We start from the raw sequence: 19,862 nt of genomic DNA, 5'->3' as shown, positions 1-19,862 counted from the left end.
TCACCAGAGGCATATTTGTGTGGAAGAGGGCAAATTTTATCTTTATTAAATACAAATTTAAACTAAAGAGGTAAATAAATTCTAAATAACTGACAATGACACATAGTTATAGAGAGGGCACACTATTCCTAGTAACTTTGAATAGTCAAAATGTGAATAAACAATTTGAACAGAAATTCTGCCTTGGTTTCACTCGCGTTGAAAGATCTTTGGCGCCCTCTTGTGGTAACTAGTATGTATTACAGTAATATTGGCCTCTGAGTAAAATCTCTCAACCTTGAACACGTGGACATTCCCTGTCACATGCATATCAGTAAAATAGAATATAATAAAAAAAAGGCCATTTATGTTTGTAATTCAATCAAATAAATAAACTCACCTGTTATATCTATTTGTTATATTGAGGGGTTTTTAGCAGTTGTCCATCACATTTTCTTCTTTTTTAATGAAACATGATTCTGTTTTTATGTTTTGTTGTGAAACTAAATAAATAACAAATAACAAAAAATATAGTTTTTTTTAAACAGGATTTTAAATTTTTCAAAGAAATGTTACGGTTTGCATGCGCACCTGTGTGTGCATGTGCGTGTGCGTGCGTACGTGTGTTTGTGTGTGTGTGTGTGTGTGTGTGTGTGTGTGTGTGTGTGTGTGTGTGTGTGTGTGTGTGTGTGTGAGTGTGAGTGTGTGAAGTTGAGTGTAAGGAAAAACTGTGGTAAAAGGAGCACAAGCAACAAAAATGATGAGGCATAGTCAGCTGACACAGTCCTCGTATTCTTCTGATCCAGAGACAGGTCTGTCCCTTCTTGGTTCTCTATGCCTTTGGTGAAGCACTTTGTGATTTTTTCTGTGAAAGGGGCTATCTAAATAAAGTTTCTTCTTCTGACAAGCTTCATGGATAGGCTGACTAAATTTCCAACAAACCTTGACACCTGCCCACACTTCCAAAAACAACCCTCTACAATGTCCATGGTATCACTGGGCTTGATTGGCCTGCATACTCACCCAACCCCAACCTGACATTACATTTTTAAGTGAAGTGAATCTAATAGAGAGTCTGTGGAGTCTTGTCACCAAGAATACGCCAAACACTAGAGCCAACAATGCAGGCAAGCTGAAGGCCGCTGCTACACCCACTATGTCTTTGTTAACACCTCAGCAGAGTCGCAGCATGATCGCCTGCTGCCTGGGTGGTTCTGATGCAGCAATTCATTTAAAAGACCAGTAACACAGCAGACACTCTGTAACACTGAGAGAGGTTATAACAGCAATTTAATATCAGCGGCATAAAACACAATATTTTTTTAGCCTTGTGGGACTAATAGAGAAAAATATGAATTTGTCCCTGCAGCTGTTGCTCTCCTGAATAAGCGATTAACCTGTTTTTGTTTTATTTTTTTTATTTTTTGTTCGAGTGATTGTTGTTTAACAGTTTGCCTGCTATTGCGAGCTATAAAACAAATTGTCCTATGGGGACAAAAAAAGAGTTCTTGAACCTTGAACCTTGTGTGCTAAATCAGATTACTTTTAAACTTTTTGTCTATTGATATAGCCTAATAAAATAGATCTAATAATAATAATAATAATAATAATATGCAAAGCATGGTGCTGTGGTAAGATTAATAAAACTATTCTATTTACTTGTTACACCTGTGCAGCTGCATCAGCGGCATAAAACACAATATATGTTTAGCCTTAAGACAAAATAGATAGACAAAAATATTAATTTGTCCCTCCAGCTTTTGCTCTACTGAATTATTTTTTTATTTTTTTATTTTTTGTCCGAGTGATTGTTGTTGAATTGTTTGCCTGCTACTGTGAGCTGTAAAACAAATTGTCCTACGAGGACAAAAAAGATTCCTTGAACTTTGTGCACTAAATCAGGTTATTTCTTTAAAACTTTTTGGTTTATTTATATAGCCTAGTAAAAAGAGATCTAATAATAATATTAATAATAATAATATGCTGCTGTGATAAGATAAAAAAATACTATTCATTCTGCTGAATATTTACTACTCCTTACACCTGTGCAGCTACGTCATTGGCCGACGGTGAGGCGCACGTCTCTAGAACCAGAGGCGCGCACCTGCCTCCACTTGTTGTTAATTGAACCCTTCCAGCTGCAGCAACCTTCGCATCAAAACCGACGCTGCCGTCCGCGCGTCAGAGATAATGGCTGAGTCTCGGAGAATTCATCTCACCACTCTGAGCTGCGGCGTCGCTTCGTTTAGTTCCAGCTCACCTCAGGCTGCCCTGCGGGGTCCTGCGGGTGTTCAGGAGGACAAGGCGGCCGGGTCAGCGCGGCCGTCTGTCGTCGAGACCGTGCGGCTGGTTGTCGCCTTGTTTGAGCCTGACAAGAAGAGCTTTCCTGAGTTTAACTACTGTGAGCTGGTGGAGAGGAAGGTAGGTGTTGTCTTGTGATTGTCACCATGGAAACCAGTGGGCGCTTTCCTTAATTAAGGTGGTGAGGGAGGAGATGACCTGGAGAGCAAAGCTGGAGGTCAGAGAAAGCCTGCCAGACCAATCCGAGTTTATTATGTCATCAGATGCTGTCCATATAGTAGAAGCAGTAGTAAAATGTTTTTATATACATATTTTAGTGTAGAGCCTTACTGCTTTTGCCGTAGTGCTCCGCTAAGGGGTGGTTCTAGACAGGGGCCAACAGGGGCCTGTGCCCCTGTAGAATTGTTCCTGGCCCCTGTACTAAAAACATGATATTAAATTTCTTTAGGATGATAAATGCTGACAAATATACCGTGACTGACTGGTCATTTGGGTCAGTTGTTGTTTTGTTTTTTGTAAGTTTTTACCCAATAATAAAATAATTTAAAAAAAAAATATAAAAAAAAAAATAACAATTAAGCTGTTTCATGTTAAGCTCCCACTGTATTGAGAAAAGATCAGGGGTCTGCAACCTGCAGTTCCAGAGCCACAATTGGCTCTTTGGCTTACTTAATATATTAAACGATCAAATGTTGACCTGTTAAGTCTCCCCCCCCCCAAACCCCCCCCCCCAAAAAAAAATCTTCTGTGCCCCTGTGAAAAAAACACTGGTCCCACCCTGGCCCCCCTGCTAAATTTGGTCTAGAACTGGCATCAGACACGGGCTCTGCTTGATTTATATGTGCAAGTAGCTTTCTTATAATTTATGCAGGGAAACTTTCATGTTTATATGGACACTAAAACAAGAAGGTTGAAGAGAAAAAGGACAAAAGGTAAACGAGGATAAACAAGGGAGAGAACGATACATACACACAGCGTTTTGACTTCAATTAATGCGTGTGTCGGAACAACGCGTTGTTGGGAATGGCGGTCAAACCACGCCCCGTGCGCAAGTAATGGTGGCAAAAATGATCGAGCTGCCTATCAAAATCAGACTGAACTGCTGCATTTTCTAGTGTATAGCTCTCAAACTATGCCAGACCATTTATTTCAGCATTAGTTGTATTTTATTTTTTAACCAGGGTTCCACACTGATCTTAATAAGCAGTGACTGCAGGTCCTGCATTCTTCAAGTTTACCGAAAAAAGTTAAACATTTGTCACAAAGAGTTTTGAATTGGATCCATTTGCTTCTATTTGAAAATCAAAACACAAACTACCTGGCCAACTAATTATGGGTGAACTAATTGTTGGGAAGAACAGAAGCTATGTTTACAATAAGGCTTATCTGTTGCCATTTTTGCATGAAATGTGAAAAAAATAACATGGACTTAAATCACAGCAGCTTCAAATGTATTTTTATTAGGTTTAATGTTTTCTTTTTTCTTTTTAAAAAGCTCCAACTTCAGTACAGCTCCAATTGGCTTATACCAGATCTCTACTACTTTGCATTTTAATCTTTAAACCTAATGCACCAACAGTCTTTCAAGTTAATATTTATTGTACAAGTCTGTTTTGGATTGAAGATAATTGAAGGATTTAGCTTGTATGATCTAATATGACTTTTTTTATTTTTGGTAATCCGTTGACCTTGGGAGCTCACCTGAACAAATATCACAAGGGTTATAGATGATCTTCACAAGAATTATTATGCAGCTTAATACATATTTACTGTCTGTTGCTGTATACTTTTGGAGAGCTGGTGAGGTGAAGACTCCAGCAACACTTGAGATGCTAGGAAACATCATTACACCTTGATAAAGTTGTTTCCCTGTACTGTTGCTGGAGTCTCCAGCACATAAGATGTTTCACCTTCTCCATGCACCTTGGGGTTGGTGAAGTTGCACCAGAAACATTTAGATCTCTACCCTTTTTGAAGTGCTATGAATGTAAAAAAAAAAAAAAAAAAAAAAAAAATTAGCTCCATATAATGGAAAGCAGAACGTTTTACTTGGTTTGGACCATAACATTTAATGTGATGCTTGACGTTGCCGGTTAAAGCAAACAGAAGATGAAGTCCCTCTGACCCGACTTGAACTGGAAGAAAAGAGAGAACAGGATGAAGCTGCTGCCATCGCCAGAAAGCTGGAGGAAAAATATGTGAGCAGCCATGAGTGAACAGTAAATATTATAATTTTATCATTTTAGGACTGAGTTACTTAATGTTCGGTTGTTCCAGGGTGACAAACGTAAGAAAAAGGACCGCATTCAGGACCTCGTTGACATTGGGTTTGGATATGACGATGATGATTCTTTCATCGACAACTCTGAGGCGGTGAGAATCTTTTTTTTTTTTTTTTTTTTTATCCATTTCAAATCAAATTGCCATAGCTATGGATTTTTATTTTCTCAGATTGTCTGGGTTGAAAACAATCCAATTTATGTGACAAGTCTGGTAAAGTAAAGTTGAGAAATTGTTTTCTGAGGAACTTTGTTGTAGTTTAACTTTAATTTCTGGCCCTGTTAATTAGTTATTCTCACTAGTATTTAACTGTAAAATTAACAGGCATTTATTTTGTGGTTCTGCTCCAGTATGACGAGTTTGTGCCGTTCTCCCTTACAACAAAATTTGGTGGATTCTACGTGAATTCAGGCATGCTGCACTTTCGTCAGACCTCTGACACAGACACCGATGACTGCTCAACAGAGGAGGGAATATTTGAGCCAGCGAATACAGGCGGTGTAAGCTGACTTTCACCTTTTTTTTTTTTTATCATTTTAAATGCAGCTTCAGTTTTTGTAAAGCCTTGATAAAGATTCTAACTGACTTAGTGTTTAATAACGGTAATGATCAAGGTGGTTATTTATATTAGGGGCATATGTAATCTGTGTGAGAGCTGTACTAAAACAAAGACAAAAGGATTGCACACGATCTTACGACATATGTCACCTTGTAAAGGTTGGCGTGTCTAGCATCACCTACACTGTAGATTCTGGCTGTGTTTCCTGCAGAATGTCATTATTTGCCTGTTTAACTCTGAGATTTACAAAAGGCTGCCAACATTTCCAACTCCAACATGTTTCAAGTAGAGGGCAAAAAAATCTGCTGTATTTGGTCCCCTTGAACACCTGCCTTCCTGTTAGCTGGATTTCTGGCTCTTTTTCAGCCCGATTAGCCCAAATGTCTCAACACTTATATTTTTACATCACAGCTCTCTGATTTATTTTTTTTTTTTCTTATATGCTTTTAGTGGTACTAAAACTTCCACAGCATGGAACTAGGTTATTGAACTGGTGTATCCTCACTCTTGGATTTTCTTTTTAACTGTCCAGTACCACTTTGTGTGAGATTTAATAGTCAAACTCTGTTAATTTTGGATTTGTATGTTAATACCGCATTTCGCTGTACATTGTTAGAAACGTAAACTCGATGAGGAGCATGATAAGCCAAAGAAACGGTGCAAAGCTATCAGGGAGATGAAGAGCAACTCAAAACTGAGGTACACCTGCTCAAAGAGGGGGGGGGGGGAAAGACACTCCTGACTGAAGTCTGTGTGATGGGATTTGAAAACATTTGACTTCATTCACTCACGTGATTGTTCCCTTTGTAGCACTGTGTCCAAAACAGAGGTGGATGACTTGAAGGTCATCCACAGAAACAAACAGAAGAAAAAGGCTGCGAAGATGCTGAGCGTCACCAGCATGCTGAAAAAGTTTCAGCGAGAGAAGGAAACGGAGCGGCAGAAGGCAAATCAGATGCAGTCTGTCGTTCCTGACGCGACCCCAGCCTCCCTGTTCCAGGCAGACGCGGCTGGGGGAGGCGGTTCTGGTCTAACGGACCCGCTCCTCAGTTTGATCGGCTCCACTAACGACCACGCTCTGATCCAAGCAGCCAGCACAGTGGACTTTGATATAGACTTGGACTCTTTGTTAGAAGTCAGCGAAGAGAATTTGTCACCAAAATCTCTTCCTCAAACGGCTGCTGAAACGCAGCTCATCAAAGCCAGATCCGATCTTCAGATCCAACACGACATTCAGTCAGAAGCTGAACCCCAACTCTTAACGGGAAAGACCAACCAGCTGCCGAAGCCTCACTCAGAGCAACTTCAGCTGCAGGCAGAAGCCGGTCCTGTGGCACCGTCTCAGAGCGCCCCTCTGCCTGAGGGTCTTCCCTTGGAGCTGGAAGAAAGCGTTAGGACTCTCGTGATGGTAAGATTTGCTTATGATGGTAACTGAATGTGATTTTTGTGGATATGGGGATTATATTACACTTGCTATCAATTGATGTTTTTTTTTTTTTTGTATATTCTTACCATTTATGGTTTAAATTTTGTCTTTATATAGCCTTGCATTGCTGTTTTTTCTTTTCCTTACTGTAGCACCGTTTCTTCCTTTAAAGTGGACATATCATGCAAAATCCATGTTTTAGCTGTTAAATTTTTTGTGTACAGGGGAGGGTAATTTATTCTCTAGGTGCTGCAAATATATATTTATATTGTTTAGGTCATCTTTCAAGCTGTTTAGTGTTCTGTTTCTCTACTACATTTTTTTTATTTTTATTTTTTTTTAACAATTATGTCACAGTATGTGATGCAGAGCTGCTTTCCTTTAGATTTAAAGAGACGACACCAAAACAAGTTGCTCTCAGACGCACCTCCAGAAAAAGGATAAATGGGGAATGTGGGAGTAAATTTGAGGAATGCAGACTGAAGTGTTGCAGTTCTACTTTGTACAGACCACAACTAAATGATTTCAATGTGAAAAGAAAGAATTGAAAATCAACATATGTTGCTTTAAAGTTTTGCTTCTATACTCTTTTTTTTTTTTTTTTTTTGTAAATATTTTTTTAACCTATTCAAAGCCCTTTTTGTTGCACCCCTTTGAATTTAAAGTACTCCAAAAAACGTTTGAATGTAAAGATGTACAGCAGATTCACTTTTTTTCAGGCTGCCAAGACATTGGAGGGGGAGTCAAAACTCAAGTTCTTCAGCCCAGATATCAACTCAATTCTGCTCGAGTAAGTTAACCCACAACAAGCTTTTCGCTGTAAATATCTTTGAAACTACAAAACTGCATGCGATCATTATGCGAGCGCCATTTGTGTAATGTTACACTGATCATGTATTCCTGCAAATGGCTGCACTTCCTTCTTGGGTAAAGCAGATTATGTCATAGTTTGTATAACAGTTGCTACTACTTCTGAGGTAACAAAAGCTCAAAATAGGCAAACTTTTTTTTTTTTGTTAGGTGCTTCAATAACATGCTAGTCAAAGCAAACTATTATGTAGCTGCTGGTTACTTAATGGAAAAGATAAAATACTTTAAATGGACCAAAGTCTGTCACTTAAGCCCAGCTCCACTGAAGTGGATAAAAGTGGAGTGGATAAGACAGAAGTTGTGTACCCTGATATTAATAAGTCTGCTGAATTTCCAAGGGACCTAATGGGGATTTTTTTATATTTAGAATCCTTTTTATATAAAAAATAAAATTGCATTACTCCAATTTCCTGAAAGGTTCAGGTGGAGGTATTCATTCGTTATCTATACCCGTTTAGCCTTGCAGTATCGGAGCTGCAGCCCATCTCCAGTGGGCGAGAGACAGGAGCCACCCCAGAAAAATGGCCACTCCACCACAGGGACACACAGAAGGGACAGTCATGCATGCAGACACTCATACCTAAGGGCAATTTAAAAGGCTTAATAAGAGCGAACAGTCATGTTTCTGGACTCTGGGAGAAAGCTAGACCACCCATTTAAAAAAAAAAAAAAGACATTCACACATATAACATGAGAACTTTATAAAAAATGGCCCTCTTTTCAAGATTAGAACCAAATATCTACTTGCTGTAATGCAATGGTGCCAGCAACTGTGCGCTGTGTAGCCTAAATGCTACAAAATACAAATTTTACCTCTCGCAAGCTAACCCAGAAATAAATTCCCTTGCTTGGGTTGATGATATGCTCCAGTGAAAAGCAGGCTGAGGTGACATTGTTTTTGTCCCATTACTTCACTGTCTATCTAATGTTGCAAGTCACCAGAGGTGGGAAGCAACTAGTTACATTTATTTGTAAGGTTTTGGGGAAAAAAGAAATGTACTTCTAGGAATAGCTTTACAGCATGTTTTTACTTCTACCTGAGAAATAAGTAATCCTACTGTTGAGTACAGTTTCTTGCTCTTATATCTACCTCTGCTGGTTGGTGTAGAGAAACGCGTACAACTAAATAAAATGTGTGCAATAAAAACATAAAATAAGTTAACTCAAAAGCTGTGACCCTCATTCAAGCTATAACATCGACTTCCCCCAAAAATGAACATGGAAGCTGCACAAGAGTGTTGTGTTGAAGCTATTGGTTTGAACATGAAGCAGTTTCCCCATAGCAGCTAATCCTGTTTTTCTTTTAAAAACAAATACAATTAATTCTGGTCCTCCAATTGTAACACATTTTTATTAAGCGGCTAAATTATTCTGACATCAATTGACAGATTAAAGTGGATTTAGGAAGTTGATTTTTATGTCTTAATCATTTTGAGTGTGGCATTCAGCTCATGTTTGTCTCGCTTCAGTATTGAGCTGCAGTGTCAGGAACAGAGCAGCCAGCTTCGCTCAAAGCTCTACAAACACCTGTCCTCCTTCATGCCCTGCAGCAAAGATACTCTGATGAAACGAGTAAAGAAACTGCTCGTCACACACGAAGTCAGTGAGCTTAGGAGTCTGAATTATATTTCTTTACAAGCAGTGTGTGACTCGTGTTTTTTAACACCAATTTATTTTTAAGGAGGAACTTCTTGGTGCAGAAGATCCACTGCAGAAACTTAATGAGGCCATTGACAGATCAATGCCTGAGCAGATGGCGCGTTTTCAGGAAAGTTGCCAGGCCTATGAGCAGGCCAAGTCTTTAAAGTAAGTTCATCATTGTTTCTTATGAAATATCGTTGTTTTTAAAGTACATAAACTGTGATGGCCAAAATTCAATTTTCATCTAAATGCATTATCTAGGTTATACATTTTCATTCATCTAAATCTAAGAAAACTAAATCAGAAGACTGACCCCACATTTTAAATGACTCTTAAAATGATGTATATAAATCTGTCTGTATAACTGGAAGCAGCGCACATTGCCCTTAGTACTTTGTATTTCCAACTCCACCTCAGGGTAACGGAGGAGGAAAACATGGAGGAGAAAAGTAGCAGAAAAGGTGTTCCAAAGAAGTTGTTCCAGTGGAATCAGGAGATCAGGTGGGTTGGTGCAAAAATGTTCCTTATTCAATTGTTCAATATGGACTAAAGGGAAATGTGGATTATTGGCTTCTTATTGTGATCCTTTTTGTTATTGTAACATGCAGGGATTGCTTGGATCTCTTTTTGAAAGGGCAATTGGAGAAATGTCAAAATGAGGGGAAAGAAGGGCAGGAACTTGAGGAGTACCTGAAAACTGTGCTTGACAATGAAGTGAAATCACTTTGGCCTAAAGGATGGATGCCGTTAAGGTATGCAGCCTTTTTTTTATTTTTTTATTTTTTAAATTGACATCTCAAGTCTGTCTTTATGTCATTATTGTTTCAGAGTGCTGATGAGGGAGAGCAGGAAGTTGTCAGGTCTCTTCTCACTGCCGTACGTTTTTAAATCTAGCAATATGACTTGTATTGCAGTTGAAATCTTTATCAAACAGTGTGCATGTTCTCATGTGTTCAGAGTAAACAAAGCCAAGAGCTTTCAAGCTGAAAAGCGTCAGTCTTCTGTTGGTGGGGCTTCCAAAGCTACAGATGGGTGCAGGAGTCTTCAGGGAACCGAAGAACAGAAGTTTGAGTCGGGTGTTTCTGTCTCGTCGCCCTCAAAGGCAGACAAACCTGCAGCCATCGCCACATCTGCTCCTGGACGTTCCCTCCTGGATATCCTTGCTGAGCAGGCGCTGGCTCTTGAGCAGCCCCATGCACTTTCCAGGGACTACTTGGCGACGGCTGTTTTCAAGCCCTGGAGCTTTGGGATGGAAGACAGAAGTCCTCCTCCACCACCCCACTCCAGCCCAATCAATTTCCCTGAAAGTCAGGTCGTTTTGCCCCAGCTGTTGCAGGTTGGAGACGGGAGATCTTTTGGAGCCTCCCAACTCCAAAACGGACAGTAGAGGTAATTTTCATATAAATGTAAAATGCCTGAGCCTCCTGTTAATCTATAGTAATTCCTGAGGGTTTATTGGAGCCCAGTCAAAGCTCTTAAAGATGAGATGACAGTTAAATGGCTTTGCTGTCCTAAATTGGACATTATGCACGTTTGTCCCTGATCTTCCAGCGCTGTTTCTAATTTTTCCTTATTAAAAATAAATAAAGCTGCAAAGAAGTTTTATCCCAGGCTGAATGTTGAAACCTACTACAGAGCAACGTCAAGCTACAGTTGACTGGTCTTCTGTGCAAAAAACAGATGTTCTGCTATGAGTAAATTTGTAATGAGCAGTTTGCCAAAATAATCCAAGGCTTGAAGGCTTCAGCAAAGTGGAGAGATGAAGAACTTTGTGCTCTGCTGGTCGTCCTCAGCATGTTGCATGGGGGGTTGGTGAGGGCCAACAAGTATAACCATATTACTTTGGTTTTGTTACCATGAAACCCTGAGTTTGGAAAACTAACGGGTACATTTGTAAACTTTTTTTTTTTTGATAGATTAGGTCAATATTGCAATGTAAAAAGGAAGAAAACCAGCCAAGAAACCCCTACAAAAATACTGGCTCTACACTAGAATCTGAAAGCCTTTAGAAGTTGACTTACGAGCCTTTCCAGACTGAAAGGTGTTCTGTTATTGAGACTTGCTGCTTTTTGGGTTTTGTCTCTTTTTGCCTACTTCATGTGGCCTGAAAGGTTCTAGTGGTTCCTTAATTCTACAAATCTGCCAATTAGCAGACTTGGGTGTGGCTTATGAAATCATTCTTAGCTTTATCAAAAATATAATCTGATTCAGGCAGGGGGTGATTGCTTTTTCACAACTGCACAGGTTTTCTCCTTGTTGCTTTATGTGGTTAGTCAAATATATATTTGAAGTGAGGACACATTTGTAAAACTATCTCTAAGGGGTCAAATTGCACACAGCACTGTTGGGCATCTGGGGCATTAAATTCTGAACATCTTAAATTCACCAGAGACGGTCGATAAAGACAACGGAAACACTTCCTGTCTTCTGTATTTTTACAAACCTGTTTCAACTTTAAGAAGTGCTGTTATTTTGACACTACAAACATTTAAACAATGATTGAATTTATCAATTGCTGTGTAAAGTTAGGCCTAAAGGCACATTTCACAACATTTAATCTGGACAGAAACATAAGTATGTACACTAGTTGACAATATCCAAAAGGCTATAATGCACAAAATATTTTCTTTAAAGCAGCATTCAGAAAAATGGGATTGAACTTTTTGAGCAAGAGTTGGTCAAATACTGTCAGAACATGTACCTCAACAATGGCTCTTTATAAGAGAGCCGTTTCTTTTATTGGAACCTACTGTTTGTGGCCTTTTATAAGGAACAAAAAGGGGGGGGGGGCTTTCATTTAAAGAAATGGATCTTCTGAGTTGTTTCCCCCATCAGGACCAGTCCAAACCAAATTCACTTGGGTGTCGATCTGTTTTCCTTCACGTTTCAAAGTCCGTTAATCAAATGAGCAAGAAGCGCTATCGATATGAAGCCTCCTCTGTAGCTGTTGGTAGATCCTATAAGAAAATTTAAACAGTTTTAAAAAGCCTTCCATTTTTACCTAGTATTCATCATGAAAATTAAAAATGATTAAACTAATTGGGGTAAATAAGGTGAATAATTTTTTTTTTAATATAAAATTCTTGTTTGGAACCTACCCCTTCCTCCTAGTGGCTGGGTTGTTTCCACTTCACACTCTAAACATTTCTCTTCTTTCATGTGCAGCTTTGTCGGCTGAACTTCTGGATTCCCTTAAAGGGGGGAAAAATGGCAGACGTTTTTGATATACATTGTGGTTACAAATATATCCATATCTCTAAACTTTCCCATTTTTGTCAAGTTTTAAACTTTAGTGTCTTCTGACATGATGGGAAAGGAGCTTAATACAGAGACATCCTGAAAGAAAATGACTTTGTGTAGACCTGATCACATAAACTCCAAGCAGCTGTCCCCTCCCTGCTGAAGGAAAGCATCCCTCAGCATGCTGCTGCCACTAACATGTTTCTCGATGGGGAAGATCCTTTCAGTTATGTTCCAATTCCTTTGTGGGTCTCACAAGGATAAACAATGGCAGCAAGAGCAAGAAGGCAGTTCCTGGAGGACAAACCAATTGATGTCATTCCCTGGCCTCCATGCTTCTCTGATTTTAAGCCAACAGAACATCTCTGGGACATTATGTTTAGGTTCATCCAACACCATCAGGTTGCACCTCAGACTGCCCAGGAGCTCAGTGATGCCCTGCTCAGGATCTGGGAGGAAATACCCCAGGATGCCAGCCTTCACCTCATAAGGAGCGTGCCCAGACATTGTCAGGCATTGTCCAAGCACTTAGTGGCCATATTAGTTGCTCAGGACCATTTTAAGTTGCTGCAATGACATCTCAGCAAAATGCACTAACTAGCCTGCAACATCGTTTTTTTGCAGTTTCACTTTTTCCGTGACTTCGGATTAATTCCTCTGTGGGTTGAAGATTTTCATCAAGTTAGGTGGCATCCTTTTGTTCAGAGTGGATATCCAGCAGTGCTCTATTTTCAATAAAAATTTAATGTGCCTTCAAAATCTTCTATTTTTTTTAGCGGTGTAGTTGCATATTTACCAAAAGGTTTTTATTTCCCTTCTTATGTCTCTGGTATTCTTAAATATCTTAAATCTTAATCTGTGTGCAGAAGCTTACCAATTAAAGCTGATTCTGATGTCCAAAGCTTTTTCCCCGGCCTCCTGCTGTGGAATTTTTTTTCCAATAAAAAAAACTCCACAGCAGGAGGTTTTTTTTTTTATTATTATTATTATTTAGAGCATTTTTCCAATAATGCTCTCTAAAGAAACCACCAAGGCGTTTACACAACCTCTGGATCAATGCTAAGATAAAACAAAATGCGGGCAGACTGTATTTACTAATTAGATTCAAATAATTAGTGAAAGATTTTAAAAACCTTAAATCTATTTCCTTCAAATTCATTGTTCTGCATCACTTTGTGTGTTTTTGTCCCATAAAATCCCAATAAAATGGTGAACATTCTTGTTCTGAAGTGAAGGTGAAGATCTCATCATTAAAACAGTTAAAAAGTTTGAAGAGATGGGGTTCACTCACAGAGGACCATCACAGGGAGGTTTTGCGACATCTCCACCGGAGGATGCTGCGGTCCTGTAGGTCCCAGTTCCAGCTTGGCCTCACACCAGTACTGGCTTCCATTGTCCCCTCTGTGGGGAGTGACGATCCGAGTGAAGGTCTCGTTCACTGGCGTCTTCTCTGCGATCCTGCTGGAGCGGAACCGACCCAGTGGGGTCTGTCCTCTATAGAAGGTCACAACGAGTTTTCCCACGGGTGCAACGTCCTGAACTGTGCACTGCAGAGTGTAGTTATGGTTCTCAAACATCGGGCCGGTGTGATTCAAAAACTGGATGGAGACTCTTTCTGGTGGCTCTGTGGAGGCAAGGAGAGGTCCTGCACCTTAAAACGCTTAGATGTTCTGATATGTTGGGGGAAACAAAAACATTTTAATTGTTAACTCACTGTAGACTATTAAAGGGAGTGAAATGTTGCACGGCCCTCTCAGGTCAGAGGTTGCAAAGCATATAGGGTTGATGCTCCATTCCGTTATATTGTCCACACTCAACACCAGGAAATTTTCCATTGTGTAAAGCGGATCTCCCTGCATTTGAACAAAGGCACAAATGCAAAACATGTGGAGCTTTTTTTTTTTTTAAGATTACAAAAATGTGACAACTACTTAAAGTGAATCTTAGACTAAAGTGCGCCAGAGCCTTCTTGTTTTTGCCATCCAGGGAACTTGCTGGACTTCTTTGCATCATTGTGACGTTACATAACCCAGATCTGCTAGAGCTTAAGCTCACAATTTGCTGGCCCATCATTCTCCCGCCAAGATTTTTTGGTAGAGAAAATAGCTCATGCTTCCAAAATCTCACAGCAGGTCAGGCAGGACCTCAAGAAGCAAATCAGTCCCAGACCATCACACGCCACCACCGTGTTTTAATGTTGGGATGATGTTATTTTATGCCAGATGAGACAGGACGCACACCTTCATGAAGGTTCCACTTTTGTCTAATTGGTGTACAGAATATTTCTCAGAGGTTTTGTGGATCATCAAGTTTTGGTCTGATTTATACCTTCAAACCATCTTAATGGATGCAATTTTTGTCCAGAATCATGATCTTAACTGAGGCAAGTGAGGCCAGCCATGCTTTAGATTCTGACCCGAGTTCTTCAAGACCTACCCAATGAATCACTGATTTGTTCGTGAACTAAGGCCGGACAATCCTGAGCCGAACACCTGCTACTTTGACTGATACGTAGAACCAAAGACTAAAGATGTTGAGCATTGGAGTCATAGGGATCCACAAGTTAGAGTTAAGCATCAACAGCACTAAGTGTCTGTGCATTAGATTGTATTAATAAACAGCCTTGCCCTAAATGGCTTAATACAAACATGCCTTCTATATTAACAAAAAACACAAATGTGTATTCTTGTATCATTTTATATTTCAAAATCTTTTATTCTCTTTTAATTAAAACTCCACAATAAGACTCTCTTATTTATTTATATATTGCTTACCTTTATATTTTCCCAACCAAGGAATGAAAACCCAGTGCTTGGATTTGAGCAGTTAGCTTTGGCTGGATCCCCAAACCTAAAACAGGAGAGTTTGTTGGCATGTTCCTTAACCAGATTATTTCTAATGAGACAGAGGTTTAGAACTGCAGAACTGCTTTCCTCCCAGTTCTTGAGAATGTACCTGACCACAAGAACTGAAGGTGAAATCTTCAGGTTGCAGTCCACTGTGGCTACCAGCTCTGCACGGCCGCCGGTGGAGGTTGGGGGCAGGAGGTTTGTTGAGGGAGGGGATATATGGGATGGAAGAGGTGGAGCAGGAGTGATTAAGGGTGAAGAGGTAGCTGATGGAACAGAAAGCGAGAAGAACAAGAAAAAATAAGTTACTGTCATACATTATTTACAGCTGAAACACGATATTTACTGACAGAGAGAAACTATCTTCAAATTCAGAAGTTTACGTACACTAGATAATTTATTAAAAGACAGAAGATGATGTCATGGCATTGTCAGCTCCAAATAGGTTACTTTCCAACATTTCAGTAAATTGGTTTTGTTCAGCCACAGAACAAAAGCAAAACTCCGTGTGAATGTGCTGGCATACAGTAAAACTAGTCATGCAGCAACATGGACTGAAAAGCCACTCAGAGAGGAAGAAGCCATTGCTTAAAAAGCAACATAAAAAGTAAGACTACAGAAGCTCTCAGGGACTAAGACATACATTTCTGGAGACGCGTCCTGTGGTTTCATGGAACAAAAACGACAATGTGTTAGGTTTTATCGAGCTGTCTTACATTTGGAGGAAAAAGTGGACACTTGTAAAAGTGAAAACACCATCCCAGCTCAAGTACAAGGATCTCACAAATCATCTCAAGACCTCAAAAGTTTGGAGAAAGTGGGATTTCTAAACAAGCAATGTTACCACACATGACACCAAATTACTTAGAAAGAGGTTTTGGGACAACAAAGTAAATGTTTTTAGCGGACAACAAAAACCCTGATCCCAGTCTCACAGCTAATGTGTAGGCAAAAGTGAAAAGGTGTGTGTGAGCAGGTTGGCCTACAAACCTGCCTGGAGGCCAAAACTACAGCAAACTGGAAAGATGTGTAAAAAGTCTTATGGTTTAAAGACACATCTTAATTGACCTAAAATAGATAAAGCTTAATCTGGTTAAAGTGCACAGAGATTATAAATTCAAATGAAGCAATAAACTAATCATGTTGAGTCTTTTTCTCTGTGTTGTATATTTAACATGAGCACATGCTAAAACCTTTACGAAACACGATATCTATTTATGAATACAACAACACATCCCTTCATCTATTTATTTTGGCAACGCCAGGCATGACCTCATGGATCTCCCGCCTTTGCAAAAGGCAGGGCAGGGTCAACTGAAAGTTGCCACCTCGTGAAATATTACCCATTCTGCTGATCTGTTGTGAACCATTGTTTCTTCACAAGCTGAATACACCCAGCGTGTTCCTCTGAGGAAGGAAGGACACCCAGCCCAAGTCAAAAGAACCTACTCCTCTTTTTGAATTGACCATTGTTCCAGTGAACCCCGAGGCTGGTCTCCTATCTGATGATCTCACCCGCAGGAGACGTGCTGGCTGTCAAAGTTTATTGTTATGGATCCCCCTTTGCCAGCCTGCAGGCGGACGGTCTCCCTATGGAGAGCCAATAAAGGTTGAAACCATTGTTATTTAAAATGGATTAAAATGTTTTGTCGGTTAATTCAGATGTTTAGTGCCTTTTCATTATGATTTTATATTACTTTCCTCTGTGTAATTTGTGTTGTTTCTTTTAATTATGACGACTGCTTTTACCATTTATTGTTTTTACATGTACAGTGACCTTGAGTGTTTTGAAAGGTGCTTGAAATAAAATGTATTATTATTATTATTATTATTATTATTATTATTATTTAGTGATAGATGAAAGAGTGAAAATAAGTTTTCTACATAAGCTTTTGGAATTTGTGTACCAGAAATCATGAGATTTAATGTTACTACACATGCACACAACATACATTTGTTTTTCTAAGACAACTCTAATTTTTTTTTTATATATATATTCTAATTTATTTTATTCACTATTTAGAAATCCATTTCTACTATTTGCAATTCTACAAAAATAATTAATATTTTTTTTAAATCAATCAGATTTTATAATAGATCTTAAAAATCCACATTAGTGTGAATTAAATGATGCATATTACATTTGTTTTCTTTATTTTCTTAGTCTTTTACAAACAAATTGGGACTTTGTCTTAACTACAGTGCAGAGACCAGTGTGTTAAGTAGGTTATACTTCCATGTGTTTGGCCTAAATATGCAGATATTGTACACATTATCCATCTACTTCTGATCTGAGTACATGCAGTTGTGACTTTTATTTCTTCAGGCTTCTTAAAACCCATATAACATCAACATACCAACACAGGTTGTTAGAAATCACAGTTTATTCGCAACCAATCGCCTCCCTGTTGTGATGGTGTGCTTCTTATCTACTCTTTTTGATGCAATAAATAACACATATGTTGCCGTTCCATAATCTGATTTGGTCCATGTGAGGTTGTCGCACCGTCTTGTAAAAAGCTCATCCCAAGGTTCATTTAACTCACCTGACCCGATGAGGCGAATCAGTACAAGCGTTAGCATCCATCCAGCTGCACACATCCTTCCCCGGTGTCTGAGTTTTGACTTCTGTTAACTGGATAAAATGACACAGACCTTTTCTGAGTGTCTGATCCTTGATGCTGCCGGGAACGCAGGCTTGGAGCTCTGAGAAAACAACAGGGTACTTCAGGCTTTTATGGAAATGTTGGTGTGTGTGTGTGTATGTGTGTGTGTGTGTGTGTGCTTGTTCTGCAATGATGATCAGGCAGTTCCTTTGGTCTAAGCCCTGAAAGCCACCCTGGGCGTTCTCTGTTGGTATATCAGGAGAGGAAGGAAGGGAGGGTCAAGAATAATCCAGTGTAATGCTACAGCATGGAGGGGAAGAATTGAGTTTGAATATGACTCCAGTGTGTTTGTTAGTGATTAACAGGGATGGGCTGCGACTCAGCGCCGAGGAACACAAAAAAAATGCAAAATATGCGGATATAAGTACGTTTTCTCATTCCCCTAAGATTTTTAACTTTCGCGTTTACATGAATCTGCTTCAGCAACAGAGAAATGATACCCAACATTTAACAATTGACCCTCTTAAAGCACACAGCTTTTATGGTTTAATGTTTCACTCGTGTTCCTTTGAAACAGGGGTTCTCTGACAAACATGCTCGGTTATATCTTTTTGTCTACTTATTCTTGCATTTACCCCGTATTAGCAAAGTACTGGGTAGCTGTTCTTTGCAGACACATGAACTTCAATGACATCTTCAATGTAGAGGAGCTGAGCAGCTCCTTTAGTGACAGGCAGAGACACCCTGCCTGTAAAAAGGAGCGTTACCGCCAGTCATTCGTCCCTGCTGCCATCAGATTATACAATGCTGCAAAATAACTGCAACGATAACTGTAATTATAACTGTAACCACAACCGTAACTATAACTGCAACTGTAATAACCAACATGCAATAACTAATGTGCAATTCTATTTAATACACTGTGCAATAATCCTGAAAGAAGTGACTTCTGCTGTTACTACACCCCAATATATGTCAATACACATGCATATAAGTCACCGTGTATGTACAGAAGACATCCTCTGCCTTATTTCTTTTTGTATTTTTATTTTTCTTACCTACTCCTTTTGATCCATGGTATAATGAGGACACACTGTGTATATTTGATGAACCTCGTCCTACTTGACTCCTTCTTCCTATGACTACTGATTACTGAGCCGATGTGACATGTGAATTTCTCCAATGTGAGATCAATAAAGCCTATCTTATCTTATCTTATCTTATCTTATCTTATCTTATCTTATCTTATCTTACAACAGCCTTCTGTCTTCAAGGTTTGGGGGAACTTTCTTCCTGGATAGCATGTGTTAGGCCAGACGCTGGTGCTGGACCAGATGGCCCGGCTCAGCCTCCGCTCTGCTTCATCCCATTTAGTCTAAAATGCATTTCTATGCTACAATACTAAAAGGTTCCTTTCGCTGGATTTAAGAGACCAAGCCCAACCCCTGATGATCGTCCCTCTACTAAACTTTATCCTTTGAAAATGCAGTCAGAAAAAGAAAGAAACCATCAATCACTCCTCCGTTGGATGGAAGTGTGACAGAAAGCCACGATTTGTCACTGCAGAGGACATGTTTCCCTTACTCTAGAATCAAGTCTTGGTGTGCCTTACTCCCCCCCATTTAAACCTTACCTGATTAACTAACACGAAAGGTGTACAAAACTGTGAGGGACGTTGTTCATTGTTCATGAAAATTTTAGCTTTTAAAAATCTGAACAGCATGCTTTTTATTTGCATCCAGGCCCTTTTACTCTGATGTATCTAAATAAAATCCATATTCATGTGCTGGATTAGCCAAGCTAAAGCGCCAACCTAAATCCTATTGGGAATATGTGCCAAAATCTGAAAATAGAGATCCAGATAAATACATCCAATCTCACTGAGTTTGAGCTATTGAAGGAAAGGGGTGAAAATGTTGTTATCTTATTACCCAAAGCTGGTAAAAGCTTTTGGTAATAAAACTTTAGCTGAAACTTTAGCTTAGCTGAAACTGAAAACATTCGTACTTCTTGAACCCTTTCACATTTTGTCAGTGTACTATAAAGTACACAGATAAATAACGATCACCAATTAGGATATTGCTAAGAAAGTCTGAGCAAATTATTAATCA

At 39.3% G+C, this 19,862-nt stretch overlaps 2 protein-coding genes across 2 annotated transcripts; one reads left to right on the top strand and one right to left on the bottom strand.

The window, feature by feature from the left end:
* The first annotated feature begins 2,118 nt into the window (after positions 1-2,118).
* ubn1 (ubinuclein 1) lies at positions 2,119-10,712 on the top strand. The gene is made up of 13 exons (XM_012881865.3): positions 2,119-2,400; positions 4,380-4,478; positions 4,558-4,653; positions 4,911-5,060; positions 5,736-5,818; positions 5,930-6,527; positions 7,265-7,335; positions 8,885-9,014; positions 9,097-9,221; positions 9,474-9,557; positions 9,665-9,808; positions 9,885-9,932; positions 10,014-10,712. The coding sequence occupies exons 1-13, from the start codon at positions 2,170-2,172 to the stop codon at positions 10,441-10,443; spliced, it is 2,289 nt and encodes a 762-aa protein (XP_012737319.2). The 5' UTR covers positions 2,119-2,169; the 3' UTR covers positions 10,444-10,712.
* Positions 10,713-11,468: 756 nt separating this feature from the next.
* LOC105939603 (intercellular adhesion molecule 4) lies at positions 11,469-17,927 on the bottom strand. Its single transcript, XM_012881839.3, has 7 exons — positions 17,692-17,927; positions 15,252-15,411; positions 15,071-15,146; positions 14,011-14,149; positions 13,588-13,920; positions 12,155-12,247; positions 11,469-12,013 (listed from the first exon to the last, which is right to left on the bottom strand). The coding sequence occupies exons 1-7, from the start codon at positions 17,744-17,746 to the stop codon at positions 11,943-11,945; spliced, it is 927 nt and encodes a 308-aa protein (XP_012737293.2). The 5' UTR covers positions 17,747-17,927; the 3' UTR covers positions 11,469-11,942.
* Between the last annotated feature and the right edge of the window lie 1,935 nt (positions 17,928-19,862).

The sequence above is a fragment of the Fundulus heteroclitus genome, chromosome 5 (assembly GCF_011125445.2).
Source record: "Fundulus heteroclitus isolate FHET01 chromosome 5, MU-UCD_Fhet_4.1, whole genome shotgun sequence".
In the NCBI taxonomy this organism is placed as follows: Eukaryota; Metazoa; Chordata; class Actinopteri; order Cyprinodontiformes; family Fundulidae; genus Fundulus; species Fundulus heteroclitus.
Note: the sequence above shows the minus strand (reverse complement) of the source record. Positions and strands in the feature narration are given on the sequence as shown.